The 15,040-nt window shown below is 32.6% G+C and overlaps 1 protein-coding gene across 4 annotated transcripts in view; it reads left to right on the forward strand.

Moving 5' to 3' along the window:
- The window catches only part of STXBP5 (syntaxin binding protein 5), a 196,271-nt gene that overhangs the window by 135,942 nt on the left and 45,289 nt on the right, over positions 1–15,040 (forward strand). The window contains exons 19-21 of one of the 4 annotated variants that reach the window (XM_043999574.1): positions 5,852–5,917; positions 10,364–10,423; positions 10,525–10,572. In XM_043999574.1, coding sequence (XP_043855509.1) covers positions 5,852–5,917; positions 10,364–10,423; positions 10,525–10,572 — 174 coding nt within the window. The remainder of the gene's footprint in view (positions 1–5,851; positions 5,918–10,363; positions 10,424–10,524; positions 10,573–15,040) is intronic. The other 3 variants (XM_043999575.1, XM_043999576.1, XM_043999577.1) reach the window with 3 other exon arrangements.

The following is a 15,040-nucleotide window of genomic DNA, read 5'->3' on the forward strand; positions in this document are numbered from 1 at the left end:
TAATCTACCATCTTGACTCTTGGAATTCTCCCCTTTTAACCGAATAAAATCTTTAAAAAGCAAACCAAAGCAAACCAAAACCCTTTTGGTAGTCTTTAGAATTCATTGCCAGTCAGGTTGTTCTTGAAATATATTCTTTTGTAGCATGCTTCTATATTTTTGTAATCATCCCCAGTTATCTTCCCTAGCATATCTATCCTGTATTTGTCTTTTGAAAATCAGAACTGTGATGAATACATATGCAGTCACAATTCTCTCTTTTGACACTTCTCTTTTTAATTGCTAATATTTATATCAAAGTTGTCAAAATTTTATTCTCCCCACTCTCCCTGGGACAGTGGGGGTTAAGTGACTTGCCCAGGGTCACAAAGCTAGTAAGTGTTAAGTGTCTGAGGCGGGATTTGAACTCAGGTCTTCATGAATCCAGGGCCGGTGCTTTATCCACTGTGCCACCTAGCTGCCCCAAAATTTTATTCTTAAGGGACTTCTATTCTTTCTGAATTCTTTAATATCCTCTTAAGCTATAGAATCCTTACCTTTACTTTCTCTGAACCTTTTGGAAATTTTATTTTCTGTTATCTGGTATTAGTTTGGATTATACCCAGCATATTAGTCAATTGATTACCATATATTAAATGCCTACTATGTAAAAGGTATTGCAATAGGTACTAGGGATACAAGTATAATAAGTGAAGCAATCCCTTACGTTTTGATGGGCAAGATAAGGGCATATATACAGAATAAATATAAAGAGACCTAATACAAATCAGTACTAGGTAATTTGAGAGAGAGTGTTCTAGCATTTGAAGAGCTAAGGAAAAGCTTTCCAACAGAACATGATACCAAGGTTTTATCTTGAAGGAAGAGGAGGATTTTAGGAGGAGGAGGTGAGGGGGAAGTCTAATCTAGGCATGTTAAATGACCAGTGTATATCTCCAGATGTAGAGCTTTTCTGTACAAGGAAAAGAGAAAAGTCCAGTTTGACTAGATTGCACAGTGAGGGAGTAATATGGAATGATGTTGAAAAAATTAATTGGGACAAGTTTGTAAAGGTCTTTAAAATCTAAAGAGAGGAGCTTATGTTTGATTCCATAGGCAACAGGAACACATTTGAGGAAAAAAAAAGATGTGGTCAAAGTTATGCTTGTGGAAAATTACCTTGGCAGCGTTAGAAGGGATGAACAAAAATGGAAGAAACTTGAGGCAGTAAAACCATTTAGAAAGCTGTTACAATAACTTAAGTGAGGGATAAAGTGCACCTCAACTAAGGTGGTAGTTATATTAGTAGAGAAATGGAGTCAGATGCAAGAGATGTTATGAAGGTGGAAATGTCAAGTTAGGCATTGGATTAGATAAGTGGGCTGAGGATAAAGGCTTGGGTATAACATGAAGGTTGCAAACCTGGGGGCCTGGGAGAACAGAAATGAGGTGATTTGGAAAAGGAAAGGGTTTGGGGGAAAATAATTGAACAATGTTGATGTCAAGCTGAAACTCTTGGGCTTGATATATAGATCTGGAAGTCAGTGACACAGAAATGATAATTAAACCTATGAGAATTGAGTAGAAAAGAGAAGAAAGTAAGAGGTCTGAGTCAGAGCCTTGAGGAACATCCATAGTTAGGGGAAATTATCTGGATGATGAACCAGCAAACGATATTGAGAAGATGAGGTTAAACATGTAGGAGGAGAACTAAAAAAGAGTATCATAAAATCTCAGAGAAGACAGAGTATCCAAGAAGAGGGGTTGATTAACAGGTTCATATGCAGAAAGATATGTCAAAAAAGCATGTCTTGAAAAAAATAATCAGATTTGGCAATTAAAAGATCATTGGTCACCAGTTGCATGAGGGAGAGGAAGAAGGTATTGAAGTTGGGAGGTGACACTTCACCTCCTTCTGCCTGGGGTAGCCTTAATGATAATTGATACTTCTAAGAGGAAAAAAATGCACAAGAGTTGAAAAAACTAACAAATTTTTTAGAAGAAGAAATGTAAGCATGGCATCTTAAAAGCTTTAATTCCACAGAGAATATAAATACTCAATAATGAATAGAGGTATACAGATCATGAATCAAGAGGAAAAGTTTAGAATAGATGGACAGGAAAGAGAATTAGTGATGAGAAGAGGGTAAAGATATCATTCTTAGGAAAAACAAACAAACTGAAGAAGTTGGAGGGGGTAAAAGGAGGAAGGAATTTTTGATTTAGCCACTTAAATGAAAAGGGAAAAAAGAGAATTAGATAATTAATTTAAAGGGAAGAGGAAATCAGTAAGTTAAGAGAAAGCCCAAAAGTAGGAAAAAGGTTGACAAAAATTAGGGTGTATCAGTGGGTATGGGAGAGGAAACAGTTTGTAGAAATAAGGTTACCTCAAAGTAGATTTATCAGAACTACTTCTAGGGCCAAAGTTCTGACATAAGAGAGGAAGCAAGACCAAAAAGAAATTCTTCCCCTCCCTGAAAAAAATACTAGACAAATGGAATAAATAACAAATGCAATTCATAACTTTAAATATAAATAGATTAAATAATAACTACCCCTAGATTAAATAATACATTAAGACAAAGGAGAATGATAGATTGAATAAGAAAACAAAACCCAATAAACTGATGTTTACAGGAAACATCTAAAAAGTAAAGACATATAATATAAAAATGAGTGTCTGGAAAAAATTTACTGTTCATCAGCTAAATAAAATAGAAGGAGGCATCAGAGTTGTGCTATCAAAGTAAAAACCAAAAAAAAAAAATCACAAAAATAAAGAGATAAATTGTTTTATGCTTAAAGGAACCACAGAAAACAAACTAATAATTCTAAACTTTTATGTTCTAAATGATATAGCATCTAAATTCAGAAAGGAAAAATTCACTCATGAAAAAGTAACAATAATAGGAGATTTTAACATCTTTCCAAGTTGGACAATTGTAACAAAGATTGGGGACAGGAGGTTTGGATTGTTGACCTTTGTTCTCAAAGAGGACCAAAATGACATCACTATATTAGAGTCAAGTTACAGGGTGTCAGGTTGTAGCTGATCAGACCATTATGAGCTTAGAATACTCTGTCACATGTCAGGCACAAATAGTCCATGTGAACATTTGGGCTTGATTATCTGAATTTGCGTACCTCATGTTTCTTTTGAGCTACTTCATTTCTGCTTTGTTTATAGAGCACAAACCCTTCTTTGATTAGGGCACTTGATGCTGGGCAGTCCTGTGCCAGTGTCTCCCATGTCATGTCACACAATCAATTCCAAAGTTCAGACAAAAGAGAAACTATAGAATGGAACAAATTACTATAAATGTTAGGATAAAAAGACTCATGGAGTCTTCTGATGGGAGTGCTATATAATATACATATTACTCACCAACACATGGCACTTGTACAAAAATTGACCATGTATTAGGGTTCAGAGAAAACACAATTAATTATAAAAAAAAGAAATTATATTAAACACATCTGTTACAAACCATAGCACAAGAAACATAGTAATCAATTAATGAAACATGAGCAAAAGACATGGTCTTAAATGGCAACCTAATAATACAATCCTACATAATGAGTGAGGAAAAAATCATAGGAATAATAAATATGTTAAAGGTAATAATAATTACCAAACAAAATGTCAAGATTTCTGAGATGCATCTAGTCTAAAGAGGAAAAATTAAGTTCCTAAAACACACATCAACAAAATGGAAAAGATTTGTGAACTAAATGTGCACCGTAGAAATTAGAAAAACAATAATCAACTCCAAAATCAGCATAAAATAGAAAACCTGGAAAATTAGGTAAGAAATACGTAAAATTAGAAATGAAAAACTATAGAACAATCTTAGTATTATAAAAGGAAAAGATATCAACAAAAAATCTATTAAAATTAAACACCCAGAAAAATAGAGATGATTCATAATTTTTGTAAAGACCATTGGTCTATCTAGTAATGACATCGAAAGCTAGATTGCAAAGGTTTTAGAAGTTAGTAAGATGAGAGGAAGTGGAGGCAGGGGGCATAGAGAGGTCTGTATAGAAATTGGAAATATGAAAAAGAGTAGATTAGCATGATAGCTTGATAGAGTACTAATGAAGGCTTCCTTCTTTACTTCCTTTTTTTCCTCCTTCCCTTCCTTGCTCCTTTCTTCTCTTGTCTCTTCCTTTCTCATTAGTTTCTTTTTCTTTTGAAGACTTTGACATGCTTGAAGGTAGTAGAGGAGGGAACCAGTAGATAGGGAGAAGTTATTTTGCAGGGCAATGAGGGTTAAGTGACTTGCCCAGGGTCACAGGGCTAGTAAGTATCAAATGTCTGAATCTGGATTTGAACTCAGGTCCTCCTGAATCCAGGGCCAGTGCTTTATCCACTGCGCCATCTAGCTGCCCCCAAAGGGTTTTGAGATGAAGAGAACAGAAGAGAATACTAAGTCAAGAATATGTTGTCATAATCATTATCATTATATATAAAAGCTTGTTATCTTTCATAAACTTCAGATGATCAATATAGTACAAATACAAACTTCATAATATACTTGAAAATTCAACAAATAAATTTTACTAGAAGTAAAGTATTATTGCAAACTAACAACAAATATATATTTACATATTCCTTTAAAGCTTACATAGTGTTCATTTGTCACTAATATGGTTTTATCACTTCTAAGGCATGTCATTTTTTCAACAGCTCACTTTTTTTTTTCCCCCTTGGTGAGGCAATTGGGGTTAGGTGATTTGCCTAGGGTCACACAGCTGGTAATTGTTAAGTGTCTGAGGTCAGATTTGAACTCAGGTCCTCCTGAATCCAGGGCCAGTGCTCTGTCCACTGCGCCACCTAGCTGCCCAACAGCTCAGTTTAAACCTTACTTTGAAGAACTGCAGGTTCATAGAATGAATCTTATCTTTAAAAGTGTTTTTTGAAATCTACTTTGGTTGTAAAACAAAAGACTTTGATTAATATACGTGTGTAATTCAACTATCTAGGAAGAAGCATTTTTGAGTTTTATACTATTATTATTGTAGTGGTCTAACAAAATTATAAAATTTAATCATTTTGACCAAAATGAAATCTTTTACACTAACATTTAAAGTAAATATTACTAAAAAAATAAAAATAAATAAAGTATTTCTGAATTATATTTCAAAGAAACAATTTTCAGATTATAATTGAAACACTTTAGTCTTCAAAAAAGCAAATTTATTGCAAATAGTTGATTTTCCATTCTGAGAAAGTTAATAATAGTATAGATGTCATACTCTCTTTAAAGAAGTTTTTTAAATAAAATGTAGTCTTTCAGATGAAGTTAAATAATCATCAAATTTGTCTTATTACAGGGTTCTTCATATATCACAGTCAAATATTATTATTAATATAGCTGTCTATACATGTGGACTTCATCTATGTAGAAAGCTCCTGACTGAAAAAGTTGTATCACTACCAATTCAAATTATCAGCTGTTATGCAATTGATAGTCTTTTGAGAGTTGTTAGTGGCACTCAGACATTAGACGCCTTACCCAGGGTCACACAGCTAATGGGTCAGTGGTGAGACTTGAAACCATTTTGCCTTAATTCAGAACCCATGTTGCTATCACCCTGTGCCATGCTGCTTCTTCAACTATTTCTTAAGCCTGATAAAATGATACATTATGCTTTTACAAACCAAAATGTGATATCCTGTTATTTTTTATGTATTCAGAATCGTTTGTAAATAAACCATTAATGCAAGAACAGTAGCATCAGCATAGTCACAATCTACTAATTTGCCTATCAACTAAAAACAGGAAAAAGCTAAAAACTAAATTATTTTAGAAAATAGTGTAACTTGTATGTGTATATATAATATTTGTATTATATTTGTATTTTTCAGCAGGTCTCTGTGATATCAATGAAGGTTCTGTAGTGCCAGAGGAACGTTGCAAGTCACCCACTTCTGGTAATTGTGATTTTTCTCATCTTTGACAATTATGATTGTATAGAAGCCTGTCATTATTATGGCTTATCAATTACACACCAATTTAAAGAAACAAGTCTTCAGAAGCATTGTGGGTGTGGGTATGTATGCTATTTGATTTAGCCTTTCCTTAAGACAAGGCTTCTTAACTTGGTTTGTGAAATGTGTATATGTGTATACTCATATGCACATGTATGTGCATATATGCATACACATACAGGGATACACATTTGCAACTTTTCCAGTTAATCCAATTAATGGATTTCTTTTATTATCCTATGTAATTTATTATATGTATTTCAAAACATTCTGAACATTTAGAACTCCTACCTGAGGACATTTCATTGTGATTAAATTGAAAAGGGGCGTGATTTTCTTAAGTAGAAAATTCACATCACTTAACTGGTAAAAAGTCATAGAATAACATGCTCGTCTTTGGAATATTTTATTTCCTTTAAAATACTCATCTCTTGCTCTATAATATAAGGTTTTAATGAGCTTTAGTATTTTTGATAATATAGGCATTCCTGGTATTTTTTGGTGATGTGGAAAGGAGAGTAACAGTATTGTGGATAATAGTTTGCTTTCCTATAGTCTGTAAATGAATGTTTTTTAATTTTCAATAAAAAACCATTAGCATTTAAATTATCGCTTATGTTAAGTCAAAAAAGTTTTATTTTTTAAATTATGAGACTTTATAAGATAAAAAGTTAAATCTATTATGTAACTGGTATAGAATGATTTCTCACCTCTGTCTGATCCATGATTCTATGTACCTTCTTTCTTTGCTGAGATTTTTCAAGAACATTGTGCATGATATCTATAACCCTCCATCTTCAGTCCCCTACTTTTGAAGGTATAAAGTTAAAAAAAAAAAAGGTATAAAGTTAATAAATTAGTGATTCAGGATAGGGAGAAAGATGTGTGTGTGTGTGTGTGTGTGTGTGTGTGTGTGTGTGTGTGTGTGTGTGTGTGTGTGTAAATCACGGCTACCTACTGTATTTTAATAAAAGTTCTTGGCTGTGTGTAAACTTCATTTTTCTAATAATTTAATATTCCTCTTTAGTGTATTTATTTTATAGTCAAGAACTTAGCTATAGATTCTTTTAAGCTTTGAGAATAATGTGAATATTATATTCAAAATCTAAATTAGAATTTATCTGAAATGAAATGTAATTTCCAGAATATAAAACAAGTAACTACAGTCCATATTTTCTAGAAACATTAAAATTATCAAAAGTTTGTATATATATATATACACATGTTTCCTACTGCCTGTTGAGTATCATAAAATTATGAATGTCATAATTTATTCCAAGACTGACAAAACATTTTTCCATATTCTCTAAATGTTGAATGAATGCTTTCTAGCAAGGAAGTATCAAGGCCGTTGAACAAATTATACTTCATAGATTAAATTCAGTGCCTTACTTAAGAAAAATTAAGTAGCCATTGGAAATATTTGAAAAATATTCAAATATAGCCCCAACAGCATAACCTTTTAGATAAAGGGCAGTCCTCAAAGTTAAAAAGGCCTTTGTCCTGCCTTTGACCCATACAATGTATCATCACTTAAGCACCCTATACCCTCGATAGTCACTGGAAGACTATAAATTACAAATTAGTTACTGATCTATATATCATGGTAGGAAATTTCCTTACTGGGAATTCCTCACACTGATGAAATCAGAAATCTGCATTCTTTTAAACTCCCATACACTCACAAAAGGCCCTGGCAACCCATGAAACTTAATGACAAAATTCATCTTAAATAAACCAACATTGTTTAAGAATTTACTGATTTGACCCAAAGTGTGGGTAGCCTAACTAAAGTACTTGTAAATAATGTAAGCATATGATAATTTTTGTTAAAATTAACATCACATGACTGCATCTGATGTACTTTAATCACCATGATAAATATAGACATTAAAATATTTTTAGTCATATTGCCAAAAAGCATATAGAATAACTGAGTTTCTTTCTAGAAAAGGCTTGGGGAGATTACAAAATTAAATTTGGGAAGTTAGAATTATCCATAACTTAAATCAAGATTTGTTTGTCTTTCTGAAAGGGGGACAAAAGTAAAATTTAACTCTTTGTAAGTTACTTTAAATTCAGATTTAAAAAATTTTTAACTATTCCAGTAATTAATAACATTTTCTTCCATTGTCATATAGAAAAAAATCCAAATATGCTTTATATTTTGAAATTATCTGCTTTTGTTTCTGAAAAATTAAATGCTCTCCTCCTTTCTATCTACTTAATTCACCATGATGACTATATAATTTTCTATAATTTCACTTTACAAATGACTCAATCATTCCTGGGTACTTTGATCATATTTGTATTTCTTTAGAACTTTAATAAGTTCTTACATAATCTTTGTATCATTAAATTATAGAATGAAATGTGATAAATTCATTATACTTTTTGTTAATTTGAACATTTCAAAATCCATGCATTAAAGATATTTCCTATTTTTATTAAACAATAAAAATTCAGCTAGTTTTTCAGCTATAATTACATAGTAGAACATATTGACACGATTTTTGAACTATCTCAAATCAGACAGGACTATAACTGAATATGGATATTTTCAGGGGAAAAATCTAACTTTAGTTTTGTGTAGCTACATATTTGTGTTTGTATGTATAGCAGTAACTATTCTTTCTCCTTAAAGGAATATATTGCAGACATTAGTACATTTTAAAACCTAGCTAATGTGAAATACAGATCTTCTAGGATGTTGTGTTTTTGTCCTTTTTTTAAATTGAGATTTTTAAGTGTTTTTTAAGATTATAATCTCATAACCATTGTGATCTAAAGTTAAAGTGCTATTTTAAAGGAGAGGGGGCTGACCCTTTTCCCACCATAAATGTGATTATATTTAATAATACATAGTGTTCAAGATAATTCATAAAGAGGAGAAATAGCAGAAATGTCAGGGAACATTTGCTACCCAGACATTATTTCTACCCGAAGTACAATCATAAGTAATCATAATGCCCTGAATTAATAAACTTAATTTTACACATTCACTTGCAAATATTTTTACTTGAATGAAAAATAAGTGAAATATTTTTTCTAGTGTTTACAGTAAGAATGTGCATTTGTTGTTACATGTGAGTATGTGAGAGAGAGATACCTTTGAATTCTATTGACTGTAATCTGGCTTGGGGTGATACTCGTAGTAACAGTTTTATATATAAAACAGAAGCCTTGGTGAAGGTGGGGGAAAGAAAATTACATATAGAAAAGTGACAAATGGAAGAGTAGAAAAACAAAAATGCCTAGACGATTTTATCTAACAGCCATTGGCAATAATATTTTTTAAGACCTTAAAGCATGTCTTCATATAGAATAAAATAAAGGATTTACTATGTCAGAAAATTCTTTAATCCTGAAAATTTAGAAGATAACTATAAATTAGAAATATAATTTTGATCAAATAATCATTTTCGTTTCATTGAGTTTTCTACATTTTATCCCATTTTAAAAAATATATTTTCCTGAGAAAGGAATATCAATGATATTTTAATACACAACTCTAAATAGAGTGTTCTGCACTGTGTGGCACCACCATTCTTAGTTGTCAACCAGTCATAACTTTTGAGCCATTCCAACTCTTCATTATCCCACAGTCGCCATATCCAATCAGTTACCCAGTCTTGTTGATCCTGACTCTTAAACAGCCCTTGACTCCATCCCTTTATCTCTGATCCTAGACCTGCCACACTAGTATAGGACCTCATCTCTAAATTCTTGTGGACTGATTAATTTACCAGTGATTACTGAGGTAGCTGCCTAAAGACTGCACCGGGCTTCCTTCTCTCCATCATCCTTGAATTTGCTAAATTGGTATTCTTAAGGCACAAGGCTTTAATCTCCTGCTTCTTTGCTTTTGCACAGGCTTTCTTACATGCCTGGAATACTCTCTTTTCTACCTCTTCTTCTTGGAATCTTTACCTTCAAGGTTCAGCACAGGTTTTGTATCCTAAAACCTTTCCCAACCCTTCTCCCCTTTGCTTGTTTTTGTTTTCTTCCCACTGTTGCATCTATTTAGTAATTATTTTAACATATATTTTAATATCTGTATACTTGTTTTCTCCTTCGAGTAGACTACAAGCTGTTTCAGAACAAGGACTATTATTTTTTTTCTTTGCATCCCCAATCATTAGCACAATGCCATGTACTTTTAAAAGCCGGATTTAGTTCTGATTTCTGTTACTGTGCTTTAATTCTAAGAACTATTGCAGTTCTAATTAAATAAGAGGCCTTCTACTTTCTGTAAATAATACGATTACATTTTAGAGATTATTTTGATTGTTTTTTCTTCCTTTATTATTTTTCTGCCTTTGGCAAAACTTCAGTATTTGTGAATGATGACCATTCTACATGTTCATTTCATTGTCTTCATTTATGTAGGTTCTACGTCGCCAAACAATTCTGATGATGAACAAAAAGTGACTAATTTTATAGAAAAGGGTATAGTATGTTATTTAAAGCATTTTATTTATTTTATTTATACTTCATTTAATTTTCTTTGAATAGATTTTTGACATTTTATTTCAAAATGTTATTTCCAGTGAAGACCAAAAGCAGAAAATTTTCCAAGATGGTAGCCAATGATATCGGTAGGAAATAGAAAATTATTTTTTGTTCCTAATCCAGTGCCTTGCTGTATACAATGCTAACCCAACTTTAAAAAAATTATCAAATGGCATTTCATTGCATTCTTTGTGTATTAATTTATTATTCTTTGTGATAAACAATAATCTTTTGAGCTACTTCTTCTAAACTCATTGGGCCTATAATTATCAAAAACAAATCAATTACATGTGGAATGCAGCTTTTTCTTTAATTTGTTGTGAATTTGTCTTGTTTTGGGTAATACTTTAAAATATAGCAGGGTTCAATTTATTCAGTAAGCAACATGTTTTCAATCCTTTTTTTTTTTTTTTGCTATTATGTCCTTTTTTTCCCCCTTTTAATTATTTTTCCTACATTTTTTAAGAGTACTAATTTTCAGCATTTTGTCTCTGATTCCCCTTTGGTTCAAAGTAGACTTTATTGGAGTTCCATAGTGAAAATGGATAATAGAAATTAATATTTTATCCAGTTAGGTTTTCTTTTGTATTTTTTAAATAAAATTATGCCGTGAATCTTAAAATGCAAAACATAAGGGTGTTATACTTAATAAATCCATAATCTTATGGTGAAAGTATTTTCAAATATTATTTAGGGGCATGTAGATATTTATCACCGTTTTCATAGTTCATAATTTTGAAGATCACAGTTTTGGAGAAGAAATAGATGTCATCTTTTGATCGCTTTACCAAATGTGTATTGTTCATTGCTTTTTTTTTTTTTTCCAGAGAATTTCTGGTTTAATTTCTGAACAACAAAATATCCCAGATTTTTATCAAGTATATGTCTTAAAAATGCCTGGGTAGAATTTTCACATGTCCTTTGAAATTTGATTCATGTTGCATACACTTATAAATTGAACCCTGTTAATTGTCTTGTGGATGAATATCATTGGAATGCACAGGGGGAAAAGTATGTGGTTTCTTCTGGGAAAGGAGCTTTTCTTTAATGATATCACAAAAAGGATTTTAATCTCTGACATTGGTGGTTTGTTAGTGAATCAGTAATAATTAATTAAACCATTAAAATTATACAAGAAATCTATAGTACAACTCTGCCCCCCCCGCCCCATTCTGTTTTATAGCCTGTATAATGATCTTCCTGAATAATAATCATTTGCTGAAAACTCATCCAAGATTTTCATATTTAAGTTAGGAAATTCACTTTTGGGAATTAGATAATTTTGACAGTTTAATTTTTAATGAAAGATAATATGCAGATATGCTGTTTCAATATGGATATTATTTAAGAGAATGTTTTGAGATAAAAATTATTTCAAACATTTTACTCAGCAAATGAGTTCTTGTCAGTTTGAGAGCTTGTTTATTTAGAGATCATTAAGTAGTTCAAAAATTATTCAATAAGCAGTTTGCCATGGAACATAACACTTGATTTTGCCAAAGAATGACATCAGTTTGCAGTATCTGAGGATAAAGTGTCCCCCAAATCATCAAAAATATCCAATAGACCAATGTTCTTAGTTTCCCCAAAACAGCTTCTGGCAGGACAGGAATTTTTTTCAATGCTGCTGTTAATGCTTTTATTAGAAAACCAAGGCAAAACATGTTATTCCTTCTTGTCTGGATCCCAACTGTCTCTTATGATAGACGTCTCTTATACCACCACATCCTGTACTCTGGAGTTTAAATCCTTAAATTCATAAAGCTTTTCTTCCTTGTTCATTAATTGATAAAGCTTTTCTTCCTCATTCATTGAATATACACCCATCTTATTATTATCCTTGCCTTGTTTTACCACTCTGTCACTTGTATCACACTGGTGTCATCTGTACCACCATGATTAGTAAAAGACCTTTTCGAATGGTATTTCATACCATAGCTTTCAAGAATGTTTTCACTTCTCTTTGGTAGATAGTAGCAAAATAGTAGCAAAGGAGCAATCCCACCTGAATGGCCAGGAAGAAATTTCTTGGGGATTTACTTTGTATTTTCATATTTTAAAAACTCTTTTCTTACATCTGGGGAAAAGAAAGGTTTAAGAAGTATTTTTAATGGTCATAGGATCATAGCATAGAACAAAATCTAAAAGGAACTTCATTGGCCATCTAGTCTAACCTTCTCTGACTTAAAGACCTTGAAGGAGTGTTAGTTATAAGGGTGAATGATATAAACTGGGGGAGGAGATGACAAAATCAAGATTTGAAATCTGCATCACTATGTCAAAACCAAGATGAAATTTAATAGGAATGGAGTTTTACATTTAATTTCAAGAAATATCAGAACCAAAAGGAAACTGAGCTTGGTAGCAACTACATATGATGAATGTGTTGAGTATTCTGGTTATTTGCAAAGTTAATATAAATAATTTTATACAGTCACTAACCCTAATGTAATCTTAATCTGTATTGATAGAACAATAATACCTAGATTTCAGGAAGGTAGCACTATTAAAACCTTACTACTCAATCATTATCTAGAACATTCCGTTCCTTTCTGTAAACAACAATTTAAGAGAGACAACCTACATGTCATCTAGAAAGAAAGCCACCAGAATAGTTAGGGACCTAGAAGCTTCCTCATTTGAGAAACCCTTGAAGGAACTGGGTGTATTTAGTATTAGTGAAAGGAAGAGTGAGGAAAGATGGAAGAGTTGTCTTCAAATATTTGAATGCCCATTAATGGGGAAGATGGAACAGACATCTGTTTTAATACAGAAGGCATGGGGGTAGCTAGGTGACTCAGTGGATGAAGCACTGGCCCTGGATTCAGGAGGACCTGAGTTCAAATCCGGCCTCAGACACTTGACACTAAGTAGCTCTGTGACTCTGGGTAAGTCACTTAACCCTCATTGCCCTGCCCCTCCCCCAAATACAGAAGGCATTATTAAGGTACATTGTGGTATAGAGGACTAATCTGAGAATTGAAGAACTGGGTTTTAGTCCTTACTCTCTACTATTTACTCCTCGTTTGAACCTGAGTGAGTCTCTTGACCGTTCTGAGCCTTTTTATTTTTCTATTAAGGAGCGGAAAAGCACTCTGAAAACTTTTAGGGTATATATAAGGTATTATTATGAATGGCTTAATGTTTCCAAATGGCTAGAATTAATGGATAGAAGTTACAGGATTTTTGCTCACCAAAAGGAACTTCCTAATAAATTGGATAGGTTGATCCTATATATAGTAACTTCTCTAAATCTCTTGAGAGATGCAGTGTCTAGAATTAGGAAGACCTGAATTAAAGTGTGACTTGGACTCTTAGTAAATTCTGTGACCCTGAGCAAGTCACTCACTTAATCTATATTTTTCTCAGTTTTCATCACATGTAAAATGAGAATAATATCATCTAACTCCCAGGGTGGTTGTTTTATATATGCTCTCATAGTAAGTGCTTAATAAATCCTTCCTCTCATCTCTCCTCATTCCTTTCCTTCCATTTTACCTGACTTCCTGCCTTCCTTTTCTTCCTGCCTTCTTCCTTTTCTCATCTTCCTCCTTTTCTTTACCTTTCTTCCTCAGCTTCCTCTCTTTCCTTTCTCTACTTCTTTCTCCCTTCATTCCTTGTACCTTCTTGCATCCTTCTTTCCTTCTTTCCTGCCTTCCTTCCTGTCTTCTTTCTTGCCTTCCTGCCTTTTTTTTACTCTTTTTTCCTTCTTTCCCACCTTCTTTCCTTACCTTACTCCTTAAAATACAGAGACTGAATGACCATTTGTGTGGGATGCTTTGAAAGGGATTCTTATCCTGAGTGGGAATTTATAATAGATGATTTTCAAGTCTAAAAGTCTATAATTTCATCATGCTATATCTTATAAGACAGGAAGACCCATGAAAGGTTGGAAAAAATTGTTTGACTTGTGATTAATTTTCTCTTTAGGATGACTATGAGAGAAATTTGGTTTTTTTTGGTTTTTTTTTAGTGAGGCAATTGGGGTTAAGTGACTTGCCCAGGGTCACACAGCTAGTAAGTGTTAAGTGTCTGAGGCCGGATTTGAACTCAGGTCCTCCTGACTCCAGGGCCGGTGCTCTATCCACTGCGCCAGCTAGCTGCCCCTGAAATTTGTATTTTTTAATACGGAAAATTGATCATTATCACAGTCCTGATCTTATACATTCAATAATTAGTTATACATTATTTTTTTATGAAGCAAAACATTTTAGTATGTTCATTTTAGTATGTTATTTGTCATTTTATGGTGCCCTACATCTATTTTATTTCATATAATCATATAATAATAAATACAGGAGAAGCCTTGAGCGTCTAAACCAATACTTTCATTTTACAAAAAAAGAAAAGAGGGCAACATGCTTAAAGTCAGTCCAAAAATTACAATCACTGAACTCAGTTCAGTGATTTTTACACTGTACAACACTGCCTTGACTATGCTTCATATTTTATACATAGTACCTCATTTTTTTTCCTTCTCATATAGTCTCTTTTGTGCTTTGGTTCCCCTCCACCCCCCCACCTTCAATTTTTTTCTAAATTTTCAGGTATAAA

The sequence above is a fragment of the Dromiciops gliroides genome, chromosome 4, assembly GCF_019393635.1.
Source record: "Dromiciops gliroides isolate mDroGli1 chromosome 4, mDroGli1.pri, whole genome shotgun sequence".
In the NCBI taxonomy this organism is placed as follows: domain Eukaryota; kingdom Metazoa; phylum Chordata; class Mammalia; order Microbiotheria; family Microbiotheriidae; genus Dromiciops; species Dromiciops gliroides.